Here is an 18,192-nt window from a genome sequence, read left to right on the forward strand (position 1 = left end):
GGATGACGTCACGCAGCGCCGGTATGCGGGAGACAAGAGCAGGCGAGGAGCCACGGGTGTGCAGAACGGTTGCTTTATTCGAAAACCCCGCACGGAGCCGGGGGCCGCCACCCTCCGCCCGCGGCTTCAACGGGTGCCGCAGTCCCGCAGCCCTGCGGTGCACCGCGGCCCGTGGGCTCACGCTTCCCGTGCAGCACCTGCGTGCCTCACACGGCCCTCGGGCCTCGCTCACCGCACGCACGGCCGCCCCGCAGACAGGCAGCTGCTGCCGCACCGTTTCTTCAATGTTGCCGACTGCCGTCAGGCTGCTAAAAGGCTGAGCTGTACAAAAGGTTTAAACAGCGTTATTTATGAATAACAGCACCGGATGCTGCTGCTTTTGTTCTTATTTAAAATTCTATTTCCCAAAAATACATTCCTAAATATACAAACTATACAATCTTGTCACTTGAATGCTGGTTTCTGTGATGATATACGTCAACCTGAAGTCCTTAAAACATCCACGCACTGACAGAAGCTCTAACGTAAAAAGGCCTCGGTACCTTCATATACCACATAAATAACTTCAAAACAAACAAACAAACTGCAGTTGTAGAAGTGTCCCGAAAGCAAATACTTTATGGTGATCACACGTCATCCGCAGAGAGTGTTGGAATGTTTATCCTGGGCCGTGTGAAAAATGCCATTTTCTCTCTAGAAGAAGATGATCACTGTTAGTGCAATAGAGGTCCCGCCAGAAATGTGCATCATCAGCATTAACATGTATCCCACCATCTGCCACTCTGCCACCACCAACAACAGCAGCACACCCTCTCTCGAGCTACACCTTTTACGCACACACCACAGATCCTTGCAGCTAAACCCACAATACTGATCTAATTAAAAAAAAAAAAAAAAGGCATTTCAGAAAGGATCATTATTGGCACGATGAGTAATGTTACTTAAGGAAGCAAAGGACTGCTTCTGCATTAAAATAATGATTTGCATGTTTGGTGCCAGGCGGGGAATGATTTGGACTATTTCTAGCTGCTTTGCATTCACACGCAGTGCTGCAGTTAATTCTGACTTCCAGATTGGATTTGAAAATTGAACTGGTTTAGCAGAACAGTTCACTACTTGTACAAAAAACAGCTGTATCAGTACAGTAATCATCCACAAAGAAGGCAGTCCTCACCCCCTTTACCAAATGATCCATGATTACCTGAATGACTGCACTTCCAAAGGCTCCTTCCGACTCTGCCCTCGGAGCCGGTGAACGTCCTTGGCAGCAGCTCTCATCATTTTATCAGCTTTGAGCTCGCACTTGTGTTCTGTTTTTTCCACCTAAAAAAAACAGAAGAAAGCTGTTTGTGCTTCCGGGAGGAATTGCTCTATTTGAATAAATCTGTAAATACAGCAGTTTCACCTGCAGGTCTGAATGGTTTGAAAACTGCTCACACTGGAAGCAGAAGCCACAGAAGGTAAATCGAAGGCTTGTCAACCACTGTAACCAGGAGAGCTTTTTGTAAGGTCTTCTTCAAGCCCCTTGCTAAGACTTACGGCTATCATCTGTGTCTTCTTTGTATCGTGATTCTATCATGATTCTTTCAGTTTATGCAAGAACATGGTAATCTATCTTCCAAGCTCTATCCCAGAGGGCTGTTTTGTTTTTTTTTTTAAATCAACTACATGCTGCGTCATCAGAATTTAAAATATTTCTGCCTGATGCCAGAGGTGCTGTGATAAACTAGGAAAGCTGAGAAGCAGCTCTATGTACTAGGGAAAGGAACTTGTAGATGGAGTAAGGTTAAGTGCTAACCACTGCACACTGCACCCTACTGTAGCTTGGGAGGCTGAACTTTACAGAACAGATGGGATTTGTGAGTTTCCATACTTGCACCTGAACTAATACAGGAAACCCTTGTGCTGCACAGGTTCAGGAGTAACAGAATGCCGCAAGGAAGCTAAAGACAAACTCCAACAAGGTTAGGAGAGAACTCAGCCCAGGGGAGTTCATACATCCATGCTAGACATACACTAACTAGAAATGATCATCATCTTAACCTCATGATCATCATGCACAAGTTTTATTGAGCCATCATTTCTCTTAGGAGAAGTAGATTTACATGCTATCCTCCTAACCTTTGTATTTGCAGGCAGGCAGGCACAGACTGCAGTCTGCAAACAGAATCTGAGAACAGCAACTTCCATCATCAATAGCTTGCTGATGGAATCTAAGTACAAGACACGAGCGAACGCAGTGCTAAGGTTTAATTTCCAGGTTGTCTGAAATCCCATTTCTCAAATCACACTTCTCAAATGATAAACAAAATCCAAAGGCAGGTATTACTTACTCGTTTTTCTACTAGCCTCAGCAGCAGTCGAAATCTCTCATCATCCTTCACCCACTGCGGTAGCTCTTTCTCACCCTGACTTTGAGCTTGTTCTAACTGTTCCTTCAGTTCTCTCAGCACAGAGATCTCCTGAACCAGCCGATCATGCCAGGTTTTTGAAGCCTGCAGGTCCAGCTCCAGGTCCAGTGAAGTGCGAATCAGGCGCTCTGTACCAACAGACTTAATTGAAGGCTGAAAAAAAATTTATGGACAAGAGTGAGAACTACCCAGAGCTCACTGAAGACCCAATAATTTTATGAGACTGTTCTTGTTCTTGCAATACCTCTTAGTTAAAAAAAAAAATCTGTCCTGAGATCTGAAGCTGTATTCTTTTTACCTTCTTTCCCAGCTCATCACAGCACAAGCACTGAATGCTATTACAACAATAAACACAGCAGAAAAATTTTTGCTACTCAACTCTACGATGGGAGATATCAGGAACAATCTTTCTAAAATGATTTCTCTAAGCAAACTCCGAAGTTAAACAATCCTGTCACATTCTGGTATTTCAAGTAAATTATCCTTAAGAAAAGTATCTCACATGCAAAGAAGTTTCCGAATGAAAACACTTGGCAACTGATTTGTGTTTACAAAACATTCTCCCTTTTAAACAGTTTTCGCTCCTTTTCTTACACATCTGTACTAGACAAAAAGCAAGCAGTGATGCTTTTACCCGTTTCACTCTGACGCTTCGTCTCTCCATTGCATTTCGAACAAAGGGGGTTTTTTTGGATAGCGTTGAACTGTCACTATCACTGCGATTCAGCTGAAAAATGGAAGTGAAAAAACATCCATCAAACATACAAGTACGTACTCATGTTAGCAGCAACATCACAGTGTGAGCTGTGATGTAAGCAGAACTTTCAGGTTTCATAAAGACTGCAGTAGACACTGCCCCCCCAAAAGACTGAAACTTCTGAAGTCAAAGGGGAAGAGAAGAAAGCAGTGTCAGGACTCGGTAAAAAACTGAGACTGTGCAAACACTGGTATCATACTCTCATTAATGAAAAGCAGTATGGTATAGATCCAGGGCTGCATTTTCCTTACCCGACACACATACTGACTTTGTGGTCCCGGTGAAAATGTTTTGGAGCGGATGATGGTGCTACCCCTGACAAACTGAGTTTGTGGTGGATTTGCTGCTCTTTTGTCTTTTGGACGAACTACAGCAGAGGATTGTGCGAGGCTCTCTGTGTTTGTCTCTTTATCCACCTGAAAGACAGATACTGCAGTGTAAAATGCCAGCTCGCCATCTCAGCAGTGACATACCAGGGCTGTCTGGCAGCCACCTGCGATAGATCTCTGCTTTCAGCCCAGAGGCATCGCACTAAAAGCCAGATGCTCTTTAGCCCTTTTCATACAGGGTGTTCTGACACTTCACTCTGAACTCAGCAGCTGCTACATTAACTGCATTGCTCCCTAAGGGCTCTGTGTCCATTGATTGCTGTGCAACACAATTGAGTCCAATGAGCTTTGCCTGTTGGATCCAGCACATCAGTGTGAACCAGCAATTTCGCATACAGAAAGTGAGTTACAATTTTGAAGACCACTCTCTTACCTTTTGTGCATCTGCAGCAAATACAGATATAAATAGCTGTACCTACATGCACAGAGAGCAGATCTAGAGCGCATTAGTTATGCTTGTGAGAATGTAGTAACACTCAGAACCATATAAGGTCAAAGCCACAGCCACATATTAATGAAAACAGTTTCCATGAATAACGAACGAAGGCGTGAAAATGCTTATTAACCACGGGGAAAAGTGGTCATGCAGTTATTTAATATTTCAGTTAGGTAAGCATTTAAAAATCAATTATGAGCTTTCAAAAACTGCTGCAGCTCTATAACAGCAACTCAGTCAACTAAGCAGCAGCAATTTCTCCCTTTCAACTGAAACCTTAAATAAAACAAGAGCTCCCTTAGCAGGAGATGAACGGAAAGGAGAAAAATGTTGACATCAGACAACAGAAAATATTCTAATAAAAACAACGATTTTTTTGAGTTTCTAGAAGTCAGAAAATCTTTTGTTAGAAAGAAGAAAAAAGCACAGCTAATAAAATACACAGCCTTATGTGCAGTATCACAGGATAGACAATATTGGTTCAGCATAAAGGACTTTGGGGTAGCATTACACTTCACTCTTCAGAGGAAGCATCTGGTGCAGACCATTCACACTAGCAATGCCTTGTGGTTGCGTAAGTAAATCAGGTTGCTGCCCAGTGAAATATGAAAATGATTATTTTCAGTGCCAATCCGTGAGAGTTTTTGGTAGGAGAAAGTCTGCACAATCAAGCTAACCACACAAACTCATACCTGCTGAAAGTCAGTTTCCCAGTGTAATTTGAGTTTTGGCCATAAACAGAATAAAAATCAAGTACAGGTACCTCTTTACTGCAAAGGGCTGCGTCTTCAGTGTTCATAACCAGTTCTCAATCATTGCCTCACCATGGCTTTTTTTCCCTGAGGGTTTATTCCTTTTCACATTTAAAACCAGAGTGAAGTATGAACACTGCACATGTAAGCACTTAAGAGAAAAGCAAAGGAAGGTTTGATCCTCAAGTCTTCGGATGGTGCAATCAAACGAGGGCTGCTCAGAACACTGCATTAAACAACAGGAAGTTTAACTCAAGCTTTACCTTTACTGCCATTTCCACGTGAGGATGGGAATTCAGACTTTCTTCTGTTTCCCACAGCAATTTTCCAGCACAGAATTCTTCCTCTTCTTCTGCTTCATTTTCACTGATCTCATCCAGTTCTTCCTGCTCAGCAACCTCTTCATCTTGCCTGTTAAGAAGAGCTTCTGTTATTGAACTGGCCTGTTTTGTACAACATTCAGGTGTCCCAGAAGGGGGTTACTTCCCGTAAGCTGCTGAACAGAAACTCATCCCTACAGCAGTCAGTTGCACCTGTTGCCAGTGGTTCTGTAGCAACTGAGATTACACACACTGAAGTTTTATACACAAGAGAATAAGGAAAACTATAGTGAAGCTGCAGTAGAAGATGACCACTGCAACCAGAACCTTGCATTCACACTGATCTTGCTACAAATGGAGAAAGTTCAGGGTTCAGCCATGTAGTCTGATGAGTCCATTTCTCGGGATGCAACTAATCTTAGTTTAAGAAGTGATATTGGAGAAAATGGAAACACTTTTTTAAACATCCTTTTCAGCTCACTTGAACTCTGCTGGCTTCTCAATCAAGTCCATTGGGCTGGCTTGCATTTTTATTTCAAAAGTAAGGCTCCATTAATAGAATTTGAAGCCAAACAGTGTAAGCAACCACCGAAACTAATACTGAAGCAAAACCATCCACCATGCAGCGGAGCTTTCGGAGGTTCACAGTACATTCTACCAAAGAATGAACACGGTGCTATCATAACTATCTCTAAGCTTTGAGCTTTGTTCTAATTTCCCAAGCACTATCTCCATAACAGAAGAAATACAAAATTCACGGCAAGATGGAAGCAGGTTTCCACAGATTGGTATCACCTACTTCTTTTTCTCTGCACGTCAATTTTCAGTCTTGAATCCCCAAATGCTCTGATAATCCCATGATAACGAGACAGTAGAATGCTACCTACCAGCCCTCTCCACTAGTTAAAGTGGTTCTGCTTTCCTCCAGTTTCTTCTCCACAGCTTCCAGTTCAACAGCCGTCTGCTCTAAGAGTGCTGATACAGAGTCCTGAGGAGAGCAAGAGGCTTCTTTTAAAGGTAGTACTCTGACAGCAACACACCCAACCTTTTGGTCAGAACAGCCCTGCCAGCTGTGTAGCAGGAGAAAGTTGTGATCTCTACATCCACACTGCTCAAGCAGCTCATTACATGTCAGCATACAGTCAAAACCACTAAGTATACCTGGTCCAGCTTTTGCCAGTTTTGCTATCTGCACAGCATGTGTGCAACTACCAGACTGAGCATATTACGTTCATGCTGCATGCCGTGCACACAGAAAGGGTGAGTGTGTATTTTCACTTGCCCAGCAAGTTTATTGCAGCAAGGTAATCTGTCTAGTGAGAAGAAAGGCAAAAGCTGACACACTGCTTACATCAGACTGCACACCATAGTCCTCATGCTCCACAAGGTGCAGATTTCAGTAAGCAGCCAGCCTGGGACAAGGGCATATCTGTAATCACTCTACTATTTTGCTGCATTTAGTAACATTCTAAACATAAATACGACAGACTTTGTTTCTTGTCTGTTGTAAAAGTCCTTTCTTCAGCCATCCCAAAAGTACTATTGAGAGGGTTTGTAAGATATTTCTTTGATTTAAGGAGTTCTTACTGTTTTATCAGTGCTGGATATTTCAGAATAAACGTTTCCTTGTTTATTTTTTCTGTTTTGCTTCTGCAGATACTTAGAACTCAGGAGGTTATACCAACGGGTTGATCTCTCTCCAGATCTACATATTTCAGCAAGGCTAATTTGTGCTCCACCCTATTTAGAGGGAAAAATAGTTTTAGTAAAATACTGAAATGCACTAGTACTATATACCAGTAAGAAGAAAGCAAAAAGTCAGGACTACCTGAGTTTGGCAAGTTCACCAGAAAGAAAACTTGCCCTGTTTATCCCCATCATTTCAACAGCATGTGAGGAATTGCATTAGTAATGTTTTATGCTTAACTATTTTAACATTGGTTAAGACTTCCAATCCAAATATCAAGTGCCTTACTACAGGTCCTGTGTACAAGTACTAACAGTCTTGCTGCAGCTGGGATAACTTACAGCCACAGCTTCAAAATAAAAAGGAACAGGAGAAGACTCCTTTCAAGAGACCTGCAAGGCTGACAAAAAATATCACTCTTTCAGACTGTGATGTTATAGTTCTTTGTATTCCGTTCTTCACCTGCCTTCCCTTTTTCCCACCTCATATTTAATAAACAAATCTACAACCAAAATAAAGCTGTTCTGCAATTAGTTTAATTGGCGTCTGAGCAGACTCCATTTCACTAGCACAGTTCAACAGACTGCACACTGAGCACACGTCATGTGATTAATGTGGTCCCATCAGGAGCTCAGGTACAGTAAGACATTACATGCTGCCAGACAGGAAACCTCTATTTGGAAAACAGGTCTTTTCCTGACCCCGGATTTGCTTTGCAAAGCAGGTGAAGGAAGAAATGCAGAACCATCATAAAACATGCACTTCCTTCCACCATAGAAGACGCTACAAAACACTTGCAGGAGAAAAAAGAGTTCTGTAACTTAACTTGCTTATATCCCAGTTCGACACACTCTACTCGTGTTCTAGAGTACATTACTCCAGAAACAGTGGCATTTAAATCAAGTTATCCAGTTAGCACTGAACAAAAGGCTGGTCTAACAAGAAGGGGCTTGTTAGACTAGGGAATCACAAGCACTCAAAACAGCGGTTATGTGATTTTTAATAGTGAAGCTCAGGGTTATAAAAAACAAGACTCTGAGAAGTTGCCACAATTCAAAGTTTAAAAGTTTGTTCAATTTAGAAAGGAAAAATCAACACAGAAAATGTACTGAAATAGATGAATACTAACCAAACATTCTTCAAGGCAAGATTTATCTACAGTGCAAACATCAACTCTTAAAGTCTTCTGGCGTAAAGCTGGGTAAGAGATAGAAACCCAAAATACTTCATTGTACATGAGATTGTCTGAAACTTCCAACGGTCTCGTGCGAAACAAGCAGCTTGTGCTTTCCAAACAGGGCAGGACTGCCACGCGAACGTTCCTATTGCAAAAAACATGCTGCAGTCAGTACTGCTGGACAAGTTTGCAGTCATCTCCATTGCAACAGCTCCATAGATCTGTAAGCAAAATTCTTCCTGAGCACGGTGAACATGATTGTCCTATCCTGCTGTTTGGAATATTAGTAAACTGAGGAAAGAAAAGGAACATCTCATCACAAAATCAGAGACAAGGTGGTGTTAGTTGCTGTAGGTTTCATCTCTCTGAATCTTGTGATGGAAGATCACGGGATTGCTTCACACAGTGGTTTACCTCTGCACAGCCTGTCACTAAAGAGAAACTTACATGACTAAATTTAAACTTATATGACACACTAACATGACCCTTTAGTAGAAAAAAGGGTACAAAAATCAATCAAGCTTATGTGAGTTTACTCACTATACAGCTGAATTTAAAAGTTATGCCTCGAATGAGTGCAGTGGAACCTGTGCATTTCCCTATATATGGATGCATCTGTGCACGTTTCCAAGATGAGTTCTGCAGCAGAATGACAGCCCTCTCGTCACTTGACATAGTTGCTCTGGGTGCTGCGAGAGTTAAGAATCTTGCTGGCCAGTGTTAACCCCAGCAAAGTTTGCTCTTGTTAATACAGACCTTTGAGGAGAAAGCTGCATCTTCCAGTTTGAGTACAGGCCTCATAAAGGATGTGACATTATGAAACTCATAAGCATTTCAGAAGGGGTATATTTTTTTGAATTATATATATTATTTATATATATACACACACATTTTAAAAGCTTGAGCAAAGAATCAACATCTGCTTAGCTCCTACTGGAATCTAATACAAATACATCGAGTATGTTTATTTCACCCACTTACACTTTTTGGTCCTGTTGTAACAGCAGTGCTTGAACATTACTCAGCTGGATAACCAGTATTGCAAATTGCTTATTTTTTTCATCATATCTGAATTGAAAAGACACAAAAAACCCATTAGAGAAAAGTCTGTTACAGATGCCATGAATGAGTGTCCCACTTCTTTCAACAGTACTGGAAAAACCATTACACACTTAAGACAAAACTATAATGGGAACATGGCCTGCCTGCAGTTTATAACAACATCAGTTTGTGTTACATGAAATCCTGCTACAAGAATGTGCAGCGTAACTTTAGAGTTCGTAGATACAATGCACTACAGATTTGTTACCACACTGATTATTTGGGGATCTACTTAATTGCAGTATTGAACTAAAACCTTTTGAAAGGCCTTATATAATCAATCTAATACAAAAAAAAGTTGCATGCAGAAATACTTGATACACTTACTGCAAAGACATTATGGGTAACCATTGTTTTACTGTGATGGCCACGACATGGTAATTTTACACTTCTTTTATTTCCTCTACTAATAAATCACCTTCTACTGAATCATTTAAGGACAACACTTCTGTGCCTACCCTCCTATGCCTTACCTGCTTCTTGTGGGATTCAGGTATGGCCAATGATTACCATTTACCCTCATTAGCTTTTGCCCCCACAAACTGCATACTGAAGGAGACAAAGGGAACCACCAAAATGCTTCCTGCAGTCCAGCAATGTCAGTGCTCCAAATGTTACTTTGTACTGTCATACCACTATCACCAATTGACTTCTAGAGACATGAAAGAAGGCAACTGGGGCAAGGATCTCACAGAGATGAGTGTAATTGTCAATGACAGTACAAAGAGAGTGTTTGTTAATACCAGTGGGATAAGGTAAATATGGTAAGTAAACAGAACAAAGCATAAACTTGAATATTCTTTCTATAGGAAGGAAAATCCAGTAAAATACATAGTGCTTACCTCATTGCAATTTGCACTTTAGCTGTCCCAACTGTTTCTGTATCATCACTGTCAAACACCATCACTTCTGATGCACACGGTCTAAGAGAAATCAGACAATTAAGGGCTTAATTTCCCTCTTATTGAAGGTGCTACCACACAAGCAATAGAAAATCTTTTGCCTTCCATTCAGTTGAGCATATAGACTTTGTAAAACCAGCATCTAGAAGAAAGCCCAATTAAAGAAGTTCAGTCACCCTTAGAGGTATGTATTATGTATTGCAGTCCTTATCAGCAGAAAGTCATATGCCTTCCCCTTTTGCTGCCAAGAAAGCCACATGACAAACTGTGCAAAGAGAAGGCAGGGAGGGTTATTAAAGGGTTCCCTTGACAGGATTTTATTAAAGACAGCTGACTGCCCAACAACAGAAATAAGACTTAACAGTTAAAATCCTATCCTGCACCACAACAGCAAACATTCTCAAGTTTGATTAGATTTAAGTCATTCCTTTGTTTCTTTAACAAATCAAACTTCCCTAGGAACATTAAAAATGACAGAGTACCTTGGTAAGTTTTCTTTAAAGTAGCCACCTGCACAGTTTTTCCTCCCAGTTTCTCCTCCAAGCTTTTATGAGCTGTAAGTCCCAACAGCTATATTCACCATCTAACTAGCTGAGAGACTACCCTGTAGCATGTTAAGACAGGATCAAAGTGTCTCCCATATTCCTTGGCAACCTTCTGCATTTCATCCACAGAGGACAAATGTATTGTTCATCCTACCTTCACTATTTCTTACAGGAATCAAAACAATACTGCAGCCATTACAAAGGTTGCCAAGTCAACAACCCAAACATTAAGTCACGTAAGACATGAATATACACGGGATGCATTCTCTGCTTCCCCCCCCATTCTCTCTCCTTCCCTCCCTCCCCTTGCCACAGAGTCTCCTGCCCCATGGAGAGGACACAACAGTCCTAAGATATCTCTGAGTGATTGTTTGACGTGAAACGACAAGGTCTAAGTTACAAAGCATTCCACAAGGGAATAGTCCTGTGAACACTGATTACTCATCTCTCTGGAGGATTCATTAGTAAAATGGATGGGAGTAGAGATCAGCTATTTTTCACATCTACAAATTATATACAGGAAAAAAAAAAAGCCCCATAACATATATCTCTGTCAATAAAAACAGTAAGATAAGTCATGGTAGATAGAATCAAAACAGGTATCAATCAGAACAATATCTTTCAGTGTACTTTTTGTCAAAGCCCTCCAGATAGCTTTAGCCAGCACTAAGTCCAGAACACCAAGAGAAGCAGTAATGCACATATCATTCCTAAGGTAGGTACTAAGAGATAAATATCTGCACGAGTCACATACTGAACCCAAAACACCCAGAAACTGCATCACAGCTCAGACAGTTATAAGGTGCTTCTTTGTTCCTCCATAGCATACCAGAGGCCTTTCAGGCTGAGGGCTGTCACTGTCACAGTAGGGCTGGCTGGCAAGAGGGGAGCATTACACCTGCCAGATGGCTCTCTGCTGTCACAGCTCACCAGTGGTTTCAGAAAGAGATGAGCTGTTCAAGCAGTTCTCCATGAAGACAGAAGTGAAACCCTTGTTTCCAGCAATGGGATACGCAAGTCATGTTTGTAATCCAGTGCAACCTGCTTACAGTTTTGCTTTTTTCAGAAATATTATAGAGCCTGAGGTCGGGAATCTTAGTCATCTAATCACAAAAAAAAAAAAACCATCCAAGCAGCTTCGCCCCAGCTGAATCCTGTGTGCAATGCTGAATCGTTAGCTTCTTCCTAGAGAAAGATCTGATGTCTACCTTTGCACAGAGGCTTCATACACCCCGCTATCTCCAGCAACAGATTCATCAGACACTGCAGCTGACACACACGCCACCTTCAGCATTGTCCCTCCGGCTGCATTTACACCTATCAGAAAAGCACAGAAGAAAACCAAAAACAAATGTTAATGATAATGAACTGTCTGGATCAGAAGCAGCTTTTTCCTCATTCTCCCCTTGAATTACATTTTTTTTCCCCATCCCTCTTCAGGTAAACAATAGCACATTTCTGAACACAGACAGCACAAAGACAGGGTGACTTGTGCTCATCATCCAGAGTGGAATTAGTACTTATGGAGAAGGCCAGACTGACTTGGAGGGCACACAGCTTTGAGACAACCAGAGGAACAGCATGTGGCAGCAAGGAGAGCAGGAGTTGCACAGTCAGTGCCCATTTAATACCTGGGTCCTGCAGCAGAGTGCCCACAGATGGAAGCTACGCTGTGCTGGCTGCAGTACCACGGCTGCCCCAGGTACCTCTGGGGCTACGGGGTAAAGAAGTGATGATGCTTCAGAGCATTTGAAAGGCAAGGAGGTACACAGGACAAGAGGACAATGCGTAGAAGATATAGAGCTTCTAAACTCCAAAAAAAATTACATCAATAACCGATAAAAGAGCTTCTTCTGCAAGTGAGCCTTGAGCAGGTACTAGCCCTTCTGTCCTACCACCACAGAGAGAAGCAAGGAAGGCAAATACTGGTAAGTGAGCTCTGGCCAGGAAGGGATTATTTGAGGGGTATATCCTACCTGGAGAGCTTACACCATGTTCAGCCTCAAGGAGGGGGGAAAAGCAAGAAAATGCACTCCCATACCCCTTGACCAACTAGGTTAGCATACAGAAGACACAATATAAGTTTGGAAAGATAAGGTTATCTAGATACACATGGGGAGAAAAGTTACAGGACTTGGGTCAGCAGACACAGAAACACACAGAAGGCAGAACAGAAATGGAGAGAGGTAAAGCAAAAAGTTTTGCATATGGATGTTAAGGAGGTGGTGCTGGTCTCTGCTGTATGGGAACCACAGGGTACACAGAAATGGCACAGAGCTGTGCCCAGGGAGGGTCAGAATGGACACGAGAGAAAATTTCAATGCAGCAAGGGTGGTCAAACACTGGAATAGGCTTCCTGGAGGAATGGATGTCTCACACCATCAGCATTCAAGAGGCATTTGGACAATGTTCTCATTACTATCCTTTAACATTTGGTTAGCTCTGGAGAGGTCACGCAGTTGGACTCAATGATCTTTGGTATGTTCCTTCTAACAACTATTCTATTCCATTTCTTGTGCTACAAAACAGGGAATGATGCACACTCAAAATTTTGGCAAACTCTGCAGGCAGAACTTCAGCCATAGGTCTGAGAACTGGGTGTGCCAGAGCAGCTAATGAGCACTGTGGCACATCCAGCTCATCCCCCTCCAGCACTGGCATGGCCCAGAAACATCTGCTCTGTGGGTGAGGACGCACCATGCTGTCACACAGAGAGCAACAAACCCCACAGCAGAGGTGTGAGGACACGCTCCTCCTGTGGGATTTTTGTCTTTCCAAAGAGATTCCTTATGAGGACCCTGAATCAATCTATTGTTTCCATCCTGTGTTTTATTACCAAGCAGATTTTTTTTTTTCCCTGCACACAGTTACATAAAGCCCCATAATTAAAAACAGATTTGAAAAGCACCGATGCAAGAAGTGTGCAAGTTCAACACAGGATTGTAGACTGATAAAAAACTTGTTCTACAATTATCAGTAGATGGTGCTGCAGGTAACATCAATATGTTGCTCATGTGTGCAAGTAATTTGGGCCAACTCATCCTTTTCTGTTGACAGTAGCACCAAAGGATGTTTGTTTTTTTTTCCACCCGAAAACGCCCATAGAACTGCTGGACAGAAATTAATATCCAGACCTTTTCCCCAGAGGTCAAACCACACGAGTAAACTTTGCCATCCATAACACAGCAGCTCAATCATTAACAGAAAGTAGTGGAGATGTTTCATGCTGGCACTCAATTCAACCCGTTTGCTCTCACACCATGTGGGAGGGCCCGGCCCCTTGTGCTCCCCACACCCCGGCCCCGGGTACGTGAGAGGCCAGGAGTATTTCCTCTTCCTTCCGCACTGCACTGTGCCCTTTCTTCCCTGGTTCCTCCCCTGCTTTCTAGTTGTTGGATGTTTATGCATTGCTCCCTGAAATGCCAATCCAGGAATCTTTTCATATTAAGCTTCTTTATTAAGAAGAATGCTGCAAATCGGTCTCCACACGCTTAAGCTCTTTTTCTCCTTTGATTACCAGTGCCATTTAATCACTTCAACCCAGAAAGCCTTTGCTTTTGATAACTCCACCTGAGTATCTTGTGGTCAAGGGGAGTGAATGAATCCTCTCAGTTTCCCAATGCACACTTCTGGACACATCTCAGATTTGCAACAGTTTGCAATCACTTCTTTTCCAGCCCCTTTTTGGCTTGCTAGCTTTGCAATTAAGGAAACTTAAGCCTCCCTCTATTGGAGGCCTGTTTTGTTTTTTGCTGTTTTCTGGCGTCTTTTTGGGACACCTTCACCCAGGACAGGAGCCCCTGGCACAGGCTAAAGTGCAGAAAACTGATGGGTAAAGCTGATGGGTACTGAGATGTAGTTGGGGAATCTCAGAAGCAGAGATTTACTGTCTGATGTTTCAGCTCCCAGCTGCTCTTGAGCTCCAAGATAATTGAAATCCCATAGGAAAAGGCCTCGGAAGAAACAGGAACTTGTGACAATTTGAACCTGCTGTGTCTTGTTTGGCAAACGTGCATTTAAAATGAAAGCAACTGGCAGAATTCTGACTCATCTTACCCCAGTAAAAAACAGGGAACAGAGAGCATGCACAAACACCAAAAATATAGTGGGTACACAGACATCAGAATGCTGAAGTGTAAACCTGAATAAAGATGAAGGGGCTTGCTGAAAATGACGCCATGCACCCATCCTTCCCCCCCCTCACATTTCCTGTAAACCACTCAGACACTCAGCACTTTAAGACTCACACGTGCACACTAGACCTGGAACTTTTTCATGTAGCTAATTAATGCAAAGTTTGGGTATCTTATTTTAAACTGCATGATTCGGGAGAGATATTAATCAGAAAAGCAAGTTAATGGAAGTTTACTGGCTCTACTCCCTTCTTAATTCACAGGGTGGCTGGTAACACTTGCTATGTTTTTTTTCCCTCCGTTTTTTTATTTAATTCATACAAAAAATTTTAAGTTTTCTTTTCATGCCATTTCCTCTTTCATGGGCTGTCACTGACACAGCATAACAAGAACTTGAAAGTACATGCTTTGCACTGTCCTCATTCCATGCCATTTCCTCAAAGAACGGGACACCACCAAATTCCAAGTTTTGCTATTAGTTTCACCTAAACCACTCAGTTGTCACTCAGGTAGTAGAAGAAACCTTACATTATTAGCCTCAGAAGTGGCAGGGATTTTTTTTATTTTCCTTTTTAAGAGGAAACAAAAGCAAATCTTTCAGATCCATGCTGTTCAGCTCTTCTTAACAAGAACATGTGAGCATGCTTTTGCCACGAGGCCATGGACTGACCACACAGCTGCAGCCACCTCATTTTGGGTGCTATACCAGACTGCCCACAAAATGCCAGAGGAGTAAAATCTCGTCTCATTATTGCCCTGAAATAAACTACTTATGGTGATTATTTTGTCTGCTGACTGGGTAACAGTAATAATCACTTAATCTGCTTAACACCTTAGCTTTCACTTCAACAGCCTTGACAAATCTTGAAGAGCTAAAAAGGTTAGAACTAATCAGTGTCCTGTTCTAATAGGAATAATTACTGTTTCCTACTCAAACCCATAATATCTCTTGCTTATAGGAAAATAGTAACTTAAAGGGGAAGCTCTGCACTCATGTCTTTTACCATATTTTAAATAGCACCAGCTTTTCTAATGGCAACCATGACAGAAGGAAGTGATGACATGGTGCTAGTTCCTTTATTCACGTAGGCTTTTTTTATGATCCCGTACAAAACTGAAAAAAACAAACAGCCCTTTCATAACTCTATAGCCAAGGAGTTCACACTGCCTTAAAGCTCTTCTTTGCCACACGCACAACTCAAGCTCTTGGAGTTGTTTCCATTGGGTTTAACCTGACTGTCAAGACACCAGCTTCAGACAGGCCCCAGCTCATGGCATTAACTGCCACTTCCTGCTTCCCCTCCACCACAGCAGGGCCATCACTCTAAAAATGGATGAATTTCTCCCAACCACATACGAGCCATATGTATGCATCGGAACATTCACACCCTTTAAATGGCTTATTTTATCATGCTTACAACCTGAACACGTTTTTGTTGCTAAGAGACCACCCCCTCAAAACAGCAGAAACTTGAGCACAGCCTTGACATGCCTGCTCAGCTAACATTAATGAATTCACTGCCACTGATTTACTGGGATCCAGAGTGAGCTGTCATGCACGCTGAAGTGGCAGGGAAGGATTTTGATTATCATTTGTCTGCTGTTAAGCGGAACGGCTTTCCGAGTCATCCTCAGATCTCACCCAAAACATTTTCATCAATATGGCATTATCTGCCTCCTAATGTCAGACCTAACACAATAGACCACAGTCTGAGTAGTTAAGTGCCTAATTAATCCAGACATCCCACCACTGAAATTTATATTTGTGTATACGTACAAGTCGCTAAAAACAGTCTTCTGGATGAATCATCAAATTACTGGTAATTTTGCGCACAAATTAAAATACCAAGCCTTTCTCCCAAGCAGGATGTACAAAGGAATGCACTTTCCAACACAGATCTCGAAATGAGGGACAGCTTTTGCAACACTTGCTTCTTAATGCCTTCTAAACTACATTAAAATAAACCCATACACGTGCACAAAAATGTTCTGTTATCGTACCTTGACCTAGATGTTTATCTCCTGCTCTAGGCTCTTCCAGTCCACAGTTGCCACTCCCAATGTTTAGGGTGATTTCTGAGAGATTTGTACTTATCTCTGTATCATCAAAATCCATATGGCTTGAAAAGGCATCACCAGTAAGGAGTGGGTCTATCACCAGTGGAGAGCAAGGTGGGGATGGAGAAGAGAGAGATGACCTTGGAGACAGTGATGTCATGGATTTTGGAGTACCAGACAGCGATCTCAAAGCCTGTATGCGACTGGTGGCATCTGCTTTGTGAGTTTTTGCAACTTCATTTTCATGAATAGTAGTGATACAGCCTGATGGCCGAAATCCAGTGGCTCCTTCCAAGAGCAAGTCAATCTTGTTTTGATAGTCTGAGTCCAGCTGCTCCAACTGCTCCATGTGCTCACAGTAGAGGTCAGTGAAGCTGGCAGAGGTGGATGAATCCTGGCTGGAGGTGGCAAGAGATCCTCTACTAGATGCAAGAGAGCCAGGGCTGCTGCTTGAGGAGAGGGAAAGCATGCTGGCGGAGAGACTGAAGGAGACAAGTCAGAAAACAGTTATATTGTATTTCTTGACTTCTGAAATAGACACTAAAATATCTCCAAGCGCAGTCAGTGCGTTTTGCTTTGTCAGCTCAGGCCATATGCATTAGCTCCATCTACCCCAATCTAGAACCACAGTCTACCCAGTGGAAAAGTTAGGCCACTTTTTAATAAAAAGAGTTCACGCACGTTTCTGAACTCACCATTAACATTCTCCTAAGAACTCCTGTTCAGCCAAAGCAATACTAAAATAGTTTTGAAGCAATCAGAAGTTAGTGACAACATTCTCCTCCCACTTCTGTTTGCAAAAATCTGTGGTAGCTGTTAATTTCCAATAACCACCACATTTAAAAAAAAAAAAAAAAAGAAAAAAAGAAAAAGAAAAAAAGAAAAGGCAAAGTCATGCAAGCAGATCAAGTTATTGCATCCGTCTGTCCATACAGAAGAAAGTTTCTATCCACCTCAATCTTGGAGCTCAGCTCTGAAGGACAACACCAGCTGCCTGGAACTTGTCCACATGGCCCACACAACATGCAGCAGTTTCCAGAACACTGGAAGGATCTACCTGCATGAAAGGCTGCTATATGGATTCCAGGTCCATAAGAGCAAAGGCAAGAATTGGGGCTGAACTATGGAATTAGTCCTCACTAATTATTTTTCCCTAGAGACCCAATAACAAAATATAACAGTAAAATTAGTTTTGAGCAAGTGCTTAGACCTCTGGTACTGACTATGTATGCCATCTTTAGAAATTCTGCTTCAATCAGTTCTGCTGCTTCAGATAATAAATACCTTGTTTACTGCTGACTGTTTAAGGACCTCTTAATTGTTACTTTAGATATGGATTAGCTATTAAAAATATCTCTGTATATGTGTGAGTGGCTTAGGCTTAAGTTGTCTCACAGAAAAACAGTGAGGATGTTATTAAGCCTAATAATTCATTATTTATGGGAACAAGCTAGAAGCTTAATCATAAAATTATACCCATGACCTTACAAGAAAAAGAATCCAGTATAATTTTGGCACAGAATG

At 42.0% G+C, this 18,192-nt stretch overlaps 1 protein-coding gene across 1 annotated transcript in view; it reads right to left on the reverse strand.

Moving 5' to 3' along the window:
• Window positions 1-57: 57 nt before the first annotated feature.
• Window positions 58-18,192, reverse strand: part of WWC1 (WW and C2 domain containing 1) — a 61,097-nt gene continuing 42,962 nt past the window's right edge. Inside the window, exons 11-23 of the mRNA XM_042880666.1 lie at window positions 16,612-17,150; window positions 11,686-11,794; window positions 9,873-9,953; window positions 8,911-8,997; window positions 7,882-8,074; window positions 6,653-6,805; window positions 5,953-6,053; window positions 5,009-5,156; window positions 3,420-3,584; window positions 3,046-3,138; window positions 2,334-2,564; window positions 1,202-1,323; window positions 58-693 (exon numbers count right to left, since the gene is read on the reverse strand). Of these exons, the coding sequence (XP_042736600.1) occupies window positions 627-693; window positions 1,202-1,323; window positions 2,334-2,564; window positions 3,046-3,138; window positions 3,420-3,584; window positions 5,009-5,156; window positions 5,953-6,053; window positions 6,653-6,805; window positions 7,882-8,074; window positions 8,911-8,997; window positions 9,873-9,953; window positions 11,686-11,794; window positions 16,612-17,150 (2,089 nt within the window). The 3' untranslated portion in view covers window positions 58-626. The remainder of the gene's footprint in view (window positions 694-1,201; window positions 1,324-2,333; window positions 2,565-3,045; window positions 3,139-3,419; window positions 3,585-5,008; window positions 5,157-5,952; window positions 6,054-6,652; window positions 6,806-7,881; window positions 8,075-8,910; window positions 8,998-9,872; window positions 9,954-11,685; window positions 11,795-16,611; window positions 17,151-18,192) is intronic.

This window comes from Lagopus leucura, unplaced genomic scaffold (genome assembly GCF_019238085.1).
Source record: "Lagopus leucura isolate 7727_CA_CO unplaced genomic scaffold, USGS_WTPT01 Super-Scaffold_100027, whole genome shotgun sequence".
Lineage (NCBI taxonomy): Eukaryota > Metazoa > Chordata > Aves > Galliformes > Phasianidae > Lagopus > Lagopus leucura.